We start from the raw sequence: 14,465 nt of genomic DNA on the forward strand, positions 1-14,465 counted from the left end.
CTCTCTGCAATTAGTTTTAGCACCAAGGGAGGGCTAGACATAGGAGGAGGAAGGAAAGCCTTTGAGTTAAAAGCGGAAAAATAAAATGATAACCGAACATTATCATTTTATTTAAATGTACTGGCTTAGATGGGGGTGGGGTGAAGTGGCGCGGGCTGGGCTGGGCTGTTTAGAGGCTGGGGGAGGAGTGATAGGCACCTCCTAAGTGTGCATGCCATTTTGGCCGGCCTTCTAGGGCCAAGCAGAATGTAATGCACACTTTGCCTGTTCTCTACCCCAGCCTGTGTGTAAAACAGGCCCAGGCTCCCATTCCCTGTCTGAGCACCAAACCACGGCGCTCAGACCAATCACAATACTGCATTTTTAGCGTTGTGATTTGCTTAGGGGAGCCTGGGTTCTTCCTGCTTCCAGAGAAGCCAGGCAGAGGATGAAGGAGAGGTGGCGGACAGTCGCATCAAGGTAAGTGTTTTTTAAAAATGTATTTTAAATTCTTTCCCTCCACCTCTCACCCTGCGCCCCCCCCCCACGCCTGTTTGGTAGCAGCCGCTACTGCATAAATAGTTGGCTGTACTGTGTACGATTGTAGCATTCAAATGTTTGTATGCCTATTAAAAAATAAGCTATAAAGTAATATAAAAGAAGCCTTTCACGTATCAATTAACTATCCGCTTTCTAACTAAGCATTTGACTTGAAAGTCACAGGACGTAATGTATGTTTTCCTCATGTAATTAGTGACCCCTCTGTGGCAAAAGTTCCCACCCACTCCCTCTCTGCAATTAGTTTTACCACCAAGGGAGGGCTAGACATAGGAGGAGGATGGAAAGCCATTGTGTTCAAAGCAAGAAAATGAGTGTGGGCTCTAAGTCCACTGTACATTTTTGGTAAAGTCCACAACAATAGGTTTTTGCGAACCAGACAATTAAGAGATGTCTGGATGGCGAGACCTAAAAATGGGCAGTGGTGAGTTCAGTGGATTTATGCGTTTCTTTGGATGCATAATTTACTGCATAATTATGGATTTACCGTATTTGCTAAAAAATTGTAAATGTTGCCACTTTTCACCAAACATATTGTCTAGCTTAAATGGATGAAAATAATACTGGCAGAGAATGTGCCTCATAACTTAATTTTTTTTTGCAGAATAATTCATATAATTTGTCACATCATTTGTTCCTCCATACCACATAATCTGGGTAGATGCAAACATGCTGAAGCTCTGCAGAGTGGTTTGGGGGCGGTCCATATAAAAATGAAATCCGTATTTCACAGGCAATCAAGAATTATTTTCCATATTTAATGGCTCTCTGTGATGAGTTTAATAATACACGTAAAAAAGGAAATTATACTTATTTGTTTGTAATATAAGAAATGTTTACATTAAATAGATACGTTTTAAACCTGTTTAATTCTAGTTAAATAATGTTATTCTAAGTTGTTGGTTTATTTTTTTATGGTTAAACATGTAATATTTGCAAATTGAATATATTTAAAAATATATATGGTTTAATACACCTTTAATTTGAGGAGGTAATATGTGGTAATTTTTTCAGTTTTAGTTCCAAGATAAGTCATTATTTTACATTAATTACATGTATATTTTCAGATATCAAATTTAAATATTCTTTTACATAAATACACTTTATTAGTTTCCTTTGACTTCCATTAGGGATAGCGCCACTCATAAATTAATTACATTTGTGTATTTTAACTGATTTATTTCTTGTCTCTCAGATGTTGATGCTACTGAAATACTTTCAGCAGCTTTTTGTGAGAGAAGACAGTCACTTGAAAAACAACTAACCAGGATAATCTCACTATTGCACATTTAACTTTTTAAGTTCTTAGTAACCCACATCTCATTCTGAAGACTGGTGGCACTTATCTCCTTAGCTAGCAATATAGTTTCTTCCAAGCATTAATCTAGCAATATGGTGTAATATGCAAGGCCTTCTAGTACAATTCCCCTGTGACCGGTTTAGCTGTTGCTAAATTTATTTACCTTTTTAGGCAATTTATTTGCGTCAAAGATATATATATATATATATATATATATATATATATATATATATATATATATATATATATATATATATATATATATATATATATATATATATATATATATATATATATATATATATATATATATATATATATATATATATATATATATATATATATATATATATATATATATATATATATATATATATATATATATATATATATATATATATATATATATATATATATATATATATATATATATTCAGCTCCAAAGGTGTCCCTCAGTTTAAGCAGCACTCAAGACACCACTCAGCTTGAAAGCTTCTTTATTGGTACGGAAAGGAACGTCAGTTGGTTAATTAAACAGCTGAATTCTCGGTAGCCTGACGCGTTTCAAAGTTTCCTTCTTCCTCAGAGGCTGGCGATTTCAGGTGAGTGCAGGGCGGGCTCCGCTCCCGTATTTTATGCATATGGCACGCCCATAAATTGGGGCACTCGTATGAGACAGTGCATAGCATGCTGGGAGTTAGAGTCCGAGTTTCAGTCCACAGATGGCTGTACTCACAATGTCTGTGCAAAAGCCCACAACGGGCCCCAGCCGACGTTTCCTTCCTCAATCCATGTGGTGTGCTCCACATATGAAACTCGTGTTTGCCAAGTTCCGTGTATGGGCGTGCCATATGCATAAAATACGGGAGCGGAGCCCGCCCTGCACTCACCTGAAATCGCCAGCCTCTGAGGAAGAAGGAAACTTTGAAACGCGTCAGGCTACCGAGAATTCAGCTCTTTAATTAACCAACTGACGTTCCTTTCCGTACCAATAAAGAAGCTTTTTGCAAGGTGACTCTTAATCCCTGTTATTGAACAGCTACCCTGGTGCTAACAGGACTTTGTTTTACTTTCATATTAAGAAACTAGATTAAAACACTTTCTAAAAAATATATATATTGCATGCATAATTGCAGTTAGATATATATCTTTGATTAGTTGTCAAAAATATGCCCAATGTATGATTGCTTTCACTACGCAAGTAGATTTGCAAAATGTAATGTTTCACTGGGTAAATGGCATCTTTTGACTCGTTTTGTAATTTGCATAGCTATTGCAAAACCCTATATTTCCACTGAGAAAATGCAAAAATATATCTACTGGGCATGATGATAGCAAAGTCATGTTGTTGATGGACTGGGGGAACAGCAGCCTCAATGACTGCTCAGTGATGGTTATACCATTTCCCATCAGGTTTGCATCATCCCTTAGTTGGGCTCCAGATACTGATTTGTACCCACAGGGCTCTGCATTGGGGATCACTAGGCATGTGAAGATAACAGATTGGCTCCTTTATTAGGATCTAATCTTATCTAAGATATTTAAATCTGAATAGATTGTGGATTTTGATCCTTTATCCTTTAAACCTCTGTTGTCTTGTCTACTTATAGCGTCTGTGTCTCAATGGAAGCTCAGGCCAAGAAGTGATCATTGGAAGTGGCCTGCTAACTGTTGAAGCTTTGGCTTTTGAGCCAATAAGCAAGCTACTTTACTGGGTGGATGCTGGCTTGAGACAAATTGAGGTATGTTACAAATCTCTTTACGTGGACTGAAAATATCTTAATATTGAGACTTATCTAAGATGTCTTTCCTGTCTCCTATTTAATTTGAAGTCTAAGTTACACTACTCTGCTTTCACAACCCCATATGTTTTCTATAACCCCCCCAATCTGCAGGTGAACTGTTAGCACACAAATCCACTCCTGAAGTTCCTTCACAGGTGGAAATTGTTCCAAACCCAGTTCTCAGTGCCCTGTATCCTCTATCAAAGCTTTATAATGCGTTAAAACAGTCCTTTTCATAACTACATTACCATTCTCCTTCACCTGCGGTAATATGATATTCTGCTGTGTGAAGCAAATTTCCTGTAAACCTGAATAGCTTGAGGTGATGTATCTGTCCTGCGGTTCTATGGAATAAATAGAAGGAAAACAACATAGCTATAATCTTAGGGAAACCCTGACAGGCATGCTATCCAATTTAACTTTCAGGCATTCTTTAGGCCCATGACTCTGTCTCTTCATCCCATCTATTGTATAACAAGCATGTTCCTCTTCTTCTATCATTTCAATGTCTCTGGGAGTGCTTTTCTAGAGCAAGTCAGTGATTGAATGCATACCTTGTTGTGGAACTACTACTTGCCAACATACAAAGTGGTATTAATGTGTATTGGGGAGATAGTCACTGTAATGTTATCAGCTCTTCGCCACCTGCCAACCACATAAAATCCCCAATAGTTGCTCAATCTCTAGCCTCTAGGAAACACTGTGTGTAACTGCTTACCACTCCCAACATTTCAGTACCTTCTGAAGGAGTTTACTAACCAACTTTGCAATCTTTTTCACTGGTTCACTCGTAACTAAACACTGCACAGGCGGCACAAATCCCAGAATTGATCTAAACTACCTCTGAAACCTTTTGGTTCACTAATTTCCAGCTCCACCACAGTTAGACTGGTCATCCTTAAGTTGGTATTTCCTCAGATGTTTTAACTCTTCTTTTTGCTGATTCTTTTTGTTGTCCTTAGGACTCTAGTACTGGTTAGCAGTGTTATAATGCTCAAAGTGCATGTGCTTCTACCCTAAACATGATGACATTGATATATACTTAAATGGGATATTTGCTGTACTGATACGTCCCTTATAAAGTGGTATACTATATACCTAGAGCCTATCCTTCATATGCTACTAGTGGGCCTTCAGCACTAATTGTACCACCCACCCAAGTACCCTTTCAAACCTGTCTCTGGCCTGCCACTGCAGTGCCTGTGCATGCAGCTTACTGCCACTAGACTTGGCATTTAAAACTACTTGCCAAGCCTTAAACTCCTCTTTTATTACATACAAGCCACTCCTGAGGTAATCCATAAGTACCCCTGTTTCCAAGGCACTGTGTTCAGCGGGCCCAAGTGAATCCCTGTAGCGGTCCCACGCTCCATCGTGGTCAGCCTGAACTTGGGACTTTGTCCTGGTGTGGAGTGACCAGATAAGCCCCATTGGCGCCTATTGCTTCTTCTTTATTTAATATTTTTTTATTTTATAGCAACAAGCATAAACACGTTACATCCAGAAAGAAGAAAACATTTAAAAACAAAATGTCTATGATCATTAGCTGAGCACATAAGAGCACAAGGAACAAAACAAAGTTATGGACATATCCATTTACAAGCACCACAACTATAAAATAAAAGAAGACCGTTATGAAAGTACAAATTGTATGATATTTAATGTTTTTTATCCTGTTTTTTAACATATTAGAGTAGTATTTATTCTGTTTAGCTTAGGGATACATGCTTTTATGACAATGTTGTCGAATAAAGTATTTAAACTTGACTTGAAAGTAATACCGTAAATTCTTAATCCCATTAAAGACTAGGCCATTCCCTTTTAAATTTTAACCAGGACTGGGGACTTCTAGCTTTGGCTAACGCTATCTCCATTTCATAAATTTCCCTTAGTAAGACCCAAAAAATTCATTAATATTTGGGCTCACACTTTGAATCCAAGATTGAGCGATACATAAGCGGACGCAGGCCCAAATGATTGATGCAAAAGGTTTCGTGAGACAGCCCAGCTCTGAAAATACTCCCAATACCATCTCGTTCTCTGAAACCGGATAGTCATAGCCAACCCATATTGCAAGGGCAAGTGTTATATTGGACCAAAATGCTTTCAGCATTGTACAGGTAATAAACATATGGCGTAAATCTGCAGCATATTCTTTCCACTTTATTTGGCAGCTGTTTGATTATTGGTCCATTTAGAAATTCGCTCTGGGGTGTAATAAAGCATGAATATAGTTCTATATTGCTGAAGTTTCAAGTTACCTGAAGTTAAAGCAGAGTCTATAATTTCCAGAGATTCCTGTACCTACTCTTTAGTTGTTACAATTGAAAATCCGACTTAGTTTAGCCGCTATTTGTATACAGTCATCACTGACAGCTGCTATAAGTTTTGCCTATAGTTCCTCGACCTGTAGTTCGAAAAAAATACAGACAAACCCTCAGAGGGATTAGATAAGTCTAATAGACCCCGGCCACAAATGAAGTAATCCCTTACTTGCAAATACTTATAAAAATGAGTCCCTAACAGCCCAAATTCTTCTTTCAGAGATAAAAAAATCAGAATTCCTGTCCATCATATAAATGACCGAGCTGTGCCACACCCTTACATTGCCATTCTTTCCCAACGCGGTTGTGAAATATATTAGGCAGCATGGGAGTTCCCCATAATGCAGTATAAACATGTAAGTCTTGTAGTGTGTATACCTTACAGATTTTATGCCATATCCTGGTGATGTCCCTGACTACCTTGAATCGAACCCGCTTATAATAATTGGGCTCTGATGTTTTATACAATAAAAACCCGGTGCTAGGTCCATAAGCCTACTGGTATGAAAGCCAATTAGTGCTAGTTTCAGGTCCTTTAAGTAAGCTCTGTATTCTACCAGTAAATGCAGCCCAAAAATGCAGTTTAAAATCTGGGAGTTTAAAACCGCCTTGCTTGTAAGATAATTTTATACCCCGAATAGCTCTCCTTGCACGCCGGTAACCCCAGATAAAGCTGCCAATAGCACCATCTAAACGCCTTTAAAAAGTCGGAGGTACCCTTAATGGAATCGTACAAAAAAAATACAAAAACTTCGGGAGAACATTAATTTCAACAACATTACACCTCCCATATATACTGAGAGGAAGCCGGTGCCAACAGCACAGTTTTGCCACCACCTTCTTCAGCAGTGGTTTATAGTTTAGTGTGAGAACATAGTCAACTTGGTTACAGAGGCAGACTCCCAAATAAATTGCCATTCTTGTAACCCCTAATGATGCTGGAGGCATTTCAAGTTGAAAATTCAAAATCGTCTGGGTCTTGTTTAGGTTTAATTGATAGCCGGAAAAAGAACCAGATCGCTGAGCCTCTTGTGTAATTGCAATTAAAGCTGTTGATGGATTAATGGAAAAAATAGCGATATCGTCTCCGTATGCGGTTAGTTTTGAATCCAGCCCATTAAAGATATCTGCATTAAACAGCAATTGCTTAATAAAAGGCTCAATATAAAGAGAAAACAATAAAGGGGATAGCGGACAACCCTTTGTCCCGTTCTGGATTGACCGGATAACCCCCATTGGCGCTTATTGCTTCTAAGTGCTAGAACTTTTTATTATTTATAAATTCATATCTTGACTTCTACTCATTGGATTTTTGTAATGTTGGTCTTGTTTTGTTCAGAATATAATAATATACTTTTCTAATCCAGCTTGGAGTTTTGTAGTGTATTCATTGTGTTACTGTGTGTGTTGTACAGATACTTAATACATTGCCACTTTAGATAAGCCTGACTGCTCTTTGCCAAGCTACCAGAGGGTGAGCACAGATATCTCCTAGTGTGTAACCAGCTAACCCTGACTAGAGTGGTGGCTCCTGCTTGTACAGGGTGCATACTCTTGACAGCTAAAAATGCAATTTTGATCAACAGCTGACCACTATGGCATATAAGATGTCACTTTAAAAATTCATTTGCTGTAAAATGGCATTATAAATAGAGGCCAGTGCACACCTGAATTTTAAAACTGTCCAATATAAAGCTTATTCACATTTTTATTGGAGAAATGAACATATTCGATAATGAATGTGTTGAATGGAAAGTTGTAATTTCATTCATATTCAGCATTTTTGGCTTCCCCTATAAATGGGCAAGTGGTCCAGTCAGAATGCCCAATTGAGACACTTGAGAAAGCAAATGAAAACATCTCCCAACGAGTTACTGGATTTTTTTTAGAATCTGTATATTGAAGTCCAAATACTTTCAACACCGGTCTTCTTCCTTTACCTGAAACTCTGCGAGATGTCAAATTTATGATTGGATCTGAACACAAAAAAATGAATCTTGATTCTCCTCTTTGGATGGTGATTTAGGAAAAGTTATGTTAACAATTATAACAATGATTTGTTAGTAAGCTAAATCACTACTAAAACACTTGAAAAACCTTAAGATGTCAGTTAATTGACTGCTTGACCATGTTACAGATGTTGATTATTTTACTAAACCCTATTCTTTTTTCACTTTTGCGGTACTTCTTTTTGAATAGCCTTTGCCATGGCTGACATTTCTCTGTGCCTTTTCCAGTTTTGTAATCATCTTTGTTTGGAATTTCTGTGCTTTTCTGATTTGTCACTTTTAGCAAGCCTGACTTTAAGTGGCAAGTAGTTTTAAATTGCTATGGTGTGTGTTCTCTACTGCCTGTTACAGGGACACTTTTTTGAGTTAGAACCCAAGAAATGGCCATCATCAAACATAAAAAAAAATGCTTAAAAGAGGGACGCTACCCCAAATAGTATGTAGGTAATAAATTATTTTCTAATAGCCACTTTTTAAAAATAAAATAGCAAAGATTATATTTTGCTCAAATGCAACAGGTTGAGTGTAAAATAGCAGCTGTCCTCTCTAAGTAACCCCCACTTAATCTTCCCTTATTATGGGTATCTTGGGGAATGTGCTTGATTGGGAAAAAAAAAGTATCCAAGTGAAATACAAAAAGACGAGGCTATAAAGAACATCCCACTCTTAAAGTTGTATTGGCTTTAACATATTTGTTCTATAATAAATGAATGAGGCATATTTCTTTTTTTTTAACTTTTATAAAACTGATGGAAAGATAGGTATCTGCCATAATTTTTCTCAGTGATCCAGTCAGTCCTTCAGCCTTTTAGACATATTGTTGTGGGCATTAACTTTCCCACAAGGCAACCATGGGATAAACAATAATATAATTGCAAATATATTCAAACTTAGATGCAAAAACCATTTTAGAAAATCCTCCTAAAAGGGCCTACTAAGTATTACCACATTGTAAATCTTCTGTCCCCATGATTGTTTGAGTAGGTCACAAGCACCAAAACCCTTGTCTCCTATGATAATCTGAGTCCTTTTAACAAAATGCCTGCTTACAGGTTTTAACCACAGTGTAATAACAATGCATTGTAAAAAGCCTATTCTGGCTTTCTCTCAAATTTTCATAATAAATCAAACCTATGAAATCTGGCATATTCGCAATGAACCAATAAGGCCCATATTCTTTACTATTGGCTTGACACCATAACCATCAGACATACCGTTAAAAAATTTGAAAGTATGTACAGAATTACATTTGGCAAAACAATATATAACACCTCTCTATCAAAAGAACCTGCTAAGGATTATCAAAATGAAACTCTATACTCCCAGGGTTTGTCACAGGGGATGATGAACACCAAAACCCTTGCTTACTATGGTAACTTGTAAGATTTCTTGTATGAAAATACACTCTTTCTGCTGATAACCCAGGATGATAACCGTATTGGCTATAAAAAAGTACTTTTCAAAATAAATATGCTATGCCTACTGCCTTTGTTATAAAGTGTCCTAGCCAAGAGATCATTCATATTGCTTCAGACAAAATTATTACATGTGACCCAGTCAGACCTGTACTCTTTATGACTAGCTTGTCACCATAACCAACGCATGCCCCATTGGGTATGACCAACATTAAAATCCTTGCCTACAATAGGAAACTGAGAGGTTACTTCTGTTAAAATACCTTTTCTGCAGACTTAGAGTAATAACAATCCACCCTTAAATGCCTATTGACTTTAACGTATCATTTTTTACAATAAATGCGTTAGGCCCACTGACTGTATTATAAAGTTTCATAATAAACTGATGTAGCTCATTGACTTGGTCATTGTCTTGCTACCACAACCAGGAAAGCCCTGCTGTATTGTACGTACACTTTCACACATGGCAGCCAGAGAAGAATAGACAAAAATTACCTACCTGTTCAGGAAAGGTTGCTTAATACTACCACAGTGGCATTTGTTTGCCCTTAAAGCAGCAGCTCCATCCATTACAGTGGCATGTGTGTGACCGAAAGGTCGAACACAATAGGTTTGCTTGAAAAAGTGCCTGGTTCAAGCAGCTGGATCAACAGATGATCACAACTGTTTGGAGGATAAGGACTCATTCTTTAGAGTCTCACAGCTTTAAATAAATCAAACTGTACTCCAATGAACCAGCATCAGGACAAAACCACGGTCGCTCTATGTAGTACTCCTGAAAGCTCTTTTGTTTGATCACAATACGTTTGACGACAGACAGCTGCACTGTCAAGCCCAATATAAAACATTGTTAATGCACCAAAAGATGCACAGAGGATACGGCATCCAAACTGAGGAAAATGCAAATTATATAACTAATACCTCTGTATTGCCCAAGGGACATGAATGAGAGCAAAAAATGTATTTTTATAAATCCTTAAATAACATACTTAGCTTAGCACTTGAATTATCAGTGTGGTGTGAACTGAATTAGAGAACACATGCTTCATCTAACATTAAACTGGATGGAAGAAAAATAATTCAGCAAGTACAAACATATAAAAGAGTAAAGCAGTTAGTTTGCTTTCAAAATGGCCCCTTGGTGCGATAACGGTGAGAAAGAGGCTGGTTGGAGGATAGACTAGAGAGGAAAGCAATTGAGGGCATGTAAGCGTTGATGTAGATCGTAAGAATGGGGAAGGAATGGTTAGGGAGGTCAGGATAATTTGTAAGGCATAAAGTAAAGAAGTAGGCACAGCAATTTTAGTAGAGGTAACTGAAAAGTGGAAAGACTGAAGGCATGTGAAAGCAAAAGTCACTCAAAGGAAAAACATTTTGTGGAGATTCTATTATGTTTTGGCAAATGAGGATGATTGGTTTAGGTGTTTTTCAAAGAGGAAAGCTTTTAAACGTTTACATAAAAATTGGTAGATATTCAGAATAATAAAGTTTCACTGGTGTGGTGGGCCAAGGTCGCTGGATGCTACTGCAAAGTTGTGAGAGGAGCACGGACCACGGCCACACTGGCCCCACTTAACCAGACGCCCTTATCCTAGTAGGTGACCACCACAGAGAAGCCTTGCGTCTGGGGCCTGACGAAAGCATCCCAGCAGCCCCATGGGATCACTGCAGACGGCAAAGCGAAAACCCACATCAGATCCATCTTAGGCCTGCCAAATGATGCCTGCTTCCCCCTGTTCAGACTTCATTTGCCCAGACTGGAGCAGGCCAGAGTTGGTGGAGGTGAAAGAGGGACAGGGGGGGGTTAGTTATGCGGCGAGCACCAAGATCCCAGGGATCGCCATTGGGTGCGAAGGGATTAGCCGTAAGCCAATAAGGTTAGCCTGAACCCCTTCTGCTGAGACAGTACTGGAATGTCCACGTGAGAATAGGTGATAGAGAGCCACAGGGCTTGCAGAGGACCCTGGAAATTACTGTGGAAAGTCTGCTTGGCGACATTGGGCCCCTGCATAGCTGATAGACTTGCGGCGCTAGACTGAAGCTCTCCCCCTCCTCCTTGCCCGCCTTCCTGGGGACCCTGAGGTTGGGGGTCCACACCTGCAGAAGGAGACACCCTGCCTGGGAAAAAATCCAGATCAGGAGTGCACCTTTGAGTGGCAAAGGGGGGACTACGCTGCTTGGTGAATTGTAATTGCATTTATTTAGAGCTTACAACCCCTGACGATAGTGGAGCTCCTGAAAAGGGATCACGTGCTACACAAGAGGCAGTCTCTGACGACTCCGAAGACAGCAATTTCCAAGATCCTATCACGATTGACTGGGTGGAATGGGGCCCTGGTTGTCTTTAGGTGTCCTGCGGTCCCGCTACGGTGCTTTAAGCATATTGTCTCCTACAGAAGCCTGAGTGCAGCAAACATCCCTGATGGACGGGGCCACATAAGGAGAGATCTCTTATGAAGATACTGACCAAACTGATGAGGGGCCCGTTCGGGAAGCAGCCTCTACCCTTGCAGCCGGTGCAGCCGACAGACAGAGAAGACCATGTGAGACCAGTGAGTTGTTTGTTTCCGGATGCCCTGTTTGCCTTCCTCCGAGAAGATCTCCAGACAGTTAAGAGACCTGTCCCAGGACTTAATGGCGGTATGTCACGACCTGACGGAGGTGGGGGGACCGAATCTCCACCCTTGAGGACCAGGAGTCCAGCCAAGAAGATGAAATTGAGCAACTCCATCAGGAAGTAATCTGCCTCGGAGACCAACAGATGAATTTGCAGGCAGAGGATCTGAGAAGTGTTCAAGACTGAATTGCATCCACCCCAGGAGGGCGCCAACCAAAGCATAAGGCGCAGGCATTGGGGCTTATGTGAGGGCCTTTTTCCAACAGATTCTGGAAGCTCAACCGGGCAGGGAGATACACCTCAACAGGGTCCACAGGGTGGCTCCCATGAGACCAGAGAATGCCCGCCGGGCCAACATCTTGGCATGTGTCCATGATTTCCAACTCAAATAAACCATACTGCGCAAAACCAGGGACCTTCATTATTGGCGATTCCGGGGGCAATTCCGAGGGCATATGCTGGCACTCTGTCAAGATCTACTGGCACTCACCCTGCAGAAATGAAGAGACTTTTGCCAGGTGGCCACCTTTCTCCGGGATAAATGCAACGCCTATGCCTGAGGCCACACATTTTGCATAGTTTTTTGCTGGAAAGGGAAGCTACATCAACTCCGATCCCTGTCTGAGGCCTATCCGATGCTGAGCAAAGACTGCAGGCCTGCCCCTGGGGTTGGAGGGCCAAGTAATGCCTTTGGTGGTACCGGGGCTTGGCCTCCCCTAAGGGACTGCACCCGAATCCAGTAACCAAAGCCATGGAGCGACGAGCAGTGTTTGATTCACTGCCTGGCAAGCCCGACCAGCTGGAGACGACCTGTGCAAGTCAAGGCCTCCAGTTCTGATTCATTAGTAATGGGGGCTAGCGGGGTTGAGGCGTGGGTGCGGAGGGACTAGACTTCTCTGAGAGATGTTTGAGATTCCCTAAAGGATCCCTACATCTGGGATCCCTTTGGGACATTCCTGGCCGCTGTCAGTGCCTCATGTTCTAATGGGACTGTTTGTGAATCAGATACAGTTTGTGTTTTTGTTGGGAGAGTACTCACATTACACAGGGTTGCACTACACTCTAGATCGCCATATGCATGAGGACTGCCTGGGTTCGTGCCAGCTAAACGAGGGGGGGGGGGAGAACGCTTACTACCTTGGATGACAGCTGGCACACTTTCTTCCCTTCCCCTCCACACACTATAAACTAAATGTTGTCACCCTCGGTGTGAAGGGGCTCAACAACCTGACCAAGTGCAGAACAGTGCTCCCTTATTTGGAACAGACTGTGGGTGACTTGTGTCTTCTGCAGGAGATCCATCTGGTCTTTGGAGACTTGCACAGGCTTAGGTCACGCGCCTTCCTGCAACAGTTCTTCTCTTCTTTCAACTCAACAGGAGTGGCCATTTTGTTCTCCTACCCTTTTTGAGGCTGGGTTGGCTCTAAACTAGCAGACATTAAAGGGAGGCTGCTGACCTATAATGTGAGCATGGGTGACTGCCCCATCACATTGGCTTCCTCTACGCCCCTAATGATGGCCAGGAACAATTTGCCTAACAGTTTGTGGTGGAGATGATGTCCTACTAAGTTAGGATGGCGCTGTTAGGGGGGGATTTCTATCTAGTCTTCAATAACGACTTGGACCAGTCGGTGCCCCGCTATGGTCACACTGGAGCCCTCTTCCAGGAGGGAGCCCTCTGGCTGCTGGCGATGGGCTTGAGTGTCATTTGGCTGGACCGGCATCCCCAAGTGTCGGACTACCCATCTTTTACTCACATGTACATAAGACATATGTGTGCCATGACTACTTCCTGGGAATGAAAGAGATCCAAACCTTGGTTATGACAATAGAGATAGAGCTGCAATCCTTATCACATCACTCTGCTGTATCTCTTACCCTGGCCATGCCCCCAGTGCAGCACGTTCCCCAACCTTGGAGAATGAGGGAGAGCCTACTCCATAGGCCTGACTTGGTGAAGAGGGTTACCCAAGCAATAGCAATCTTTCTCGCCATTACTGATACCACTGACATTTCCATCAATATCCTCTGGGAGAACCTTATGGTTGTTGTCCGGGGGTGGAACTTATTGCTATATCGGCGGCGGATAACAAAATCCACTGCAACAAGAGGGAACACTTCCACAAGAAAATACAGGAGCTGGAACGTATCCAGAAACGCACTGGAGCTCTGAGGGTCTGGCAGCGCTCATGCAGTTTATTAGGACTGGATAAACTTGGTTGCTTATGGACGGGGCAGTAGCTAGGTCACATTTGTGGAAAGTCCTGTTTCTGCAACAAACACAGAGAGCTTGGGGACTTTACTCCTCTCTTGTCACTAAAGCCACTCTTGTGGTAAGGGACCGGGCATCGATGCTTAAAACCCTGTCATCGTTTCCTTCCCCGCTCACTCCGATTGTGGACAATGCAGATTTTACACTGGGGCTTAACCAAGCTGCGTTCCAGCCGTTGCAACTAGCAGGGTGCTGCTCTATAAGCTA

General features: G+C 41.1%; 1 protein-coding gene across 1 annotated transcript in view; it reads left to right on the plus strand.

Annotated features, from left to right (window-relative positions):
* Nucleotides 1-14,465, plus strand: part of SORL1 (sortilin related receptor 1) — a 607,546-nt gene that overhangs the window by 54,549 nt on the left and 538,532 nt on the right. Inside the window, exon 6 of the mRNA XM_086949665.1 lies at nt 3,448-3,579. Within this exon, the coding sequence (XP_086805791.1) occupies nt 3,448-3,579 (132 nt within the window). The remainder of the gene's footprint in view (nt 1-3,447; nt 3,580-14,465) is intronic.

The sequence above is a fragment of the Lissotriton vulgaris genome, unplaced genomic scaffold (assembly GCF_964263255.1).
Source record: "Lissotriton vulgaris unplaced genomic scaffold, aLisVul1.2 SCAFFOLD_911, whole genome shotgun sequence".
Classification (NCBI taxonomy): Eukaryota; Metazoa; Chordata; class Amphibia; order Caudata; family Salamandridae; genus Lissotriton; species Lissotriton vulgaris.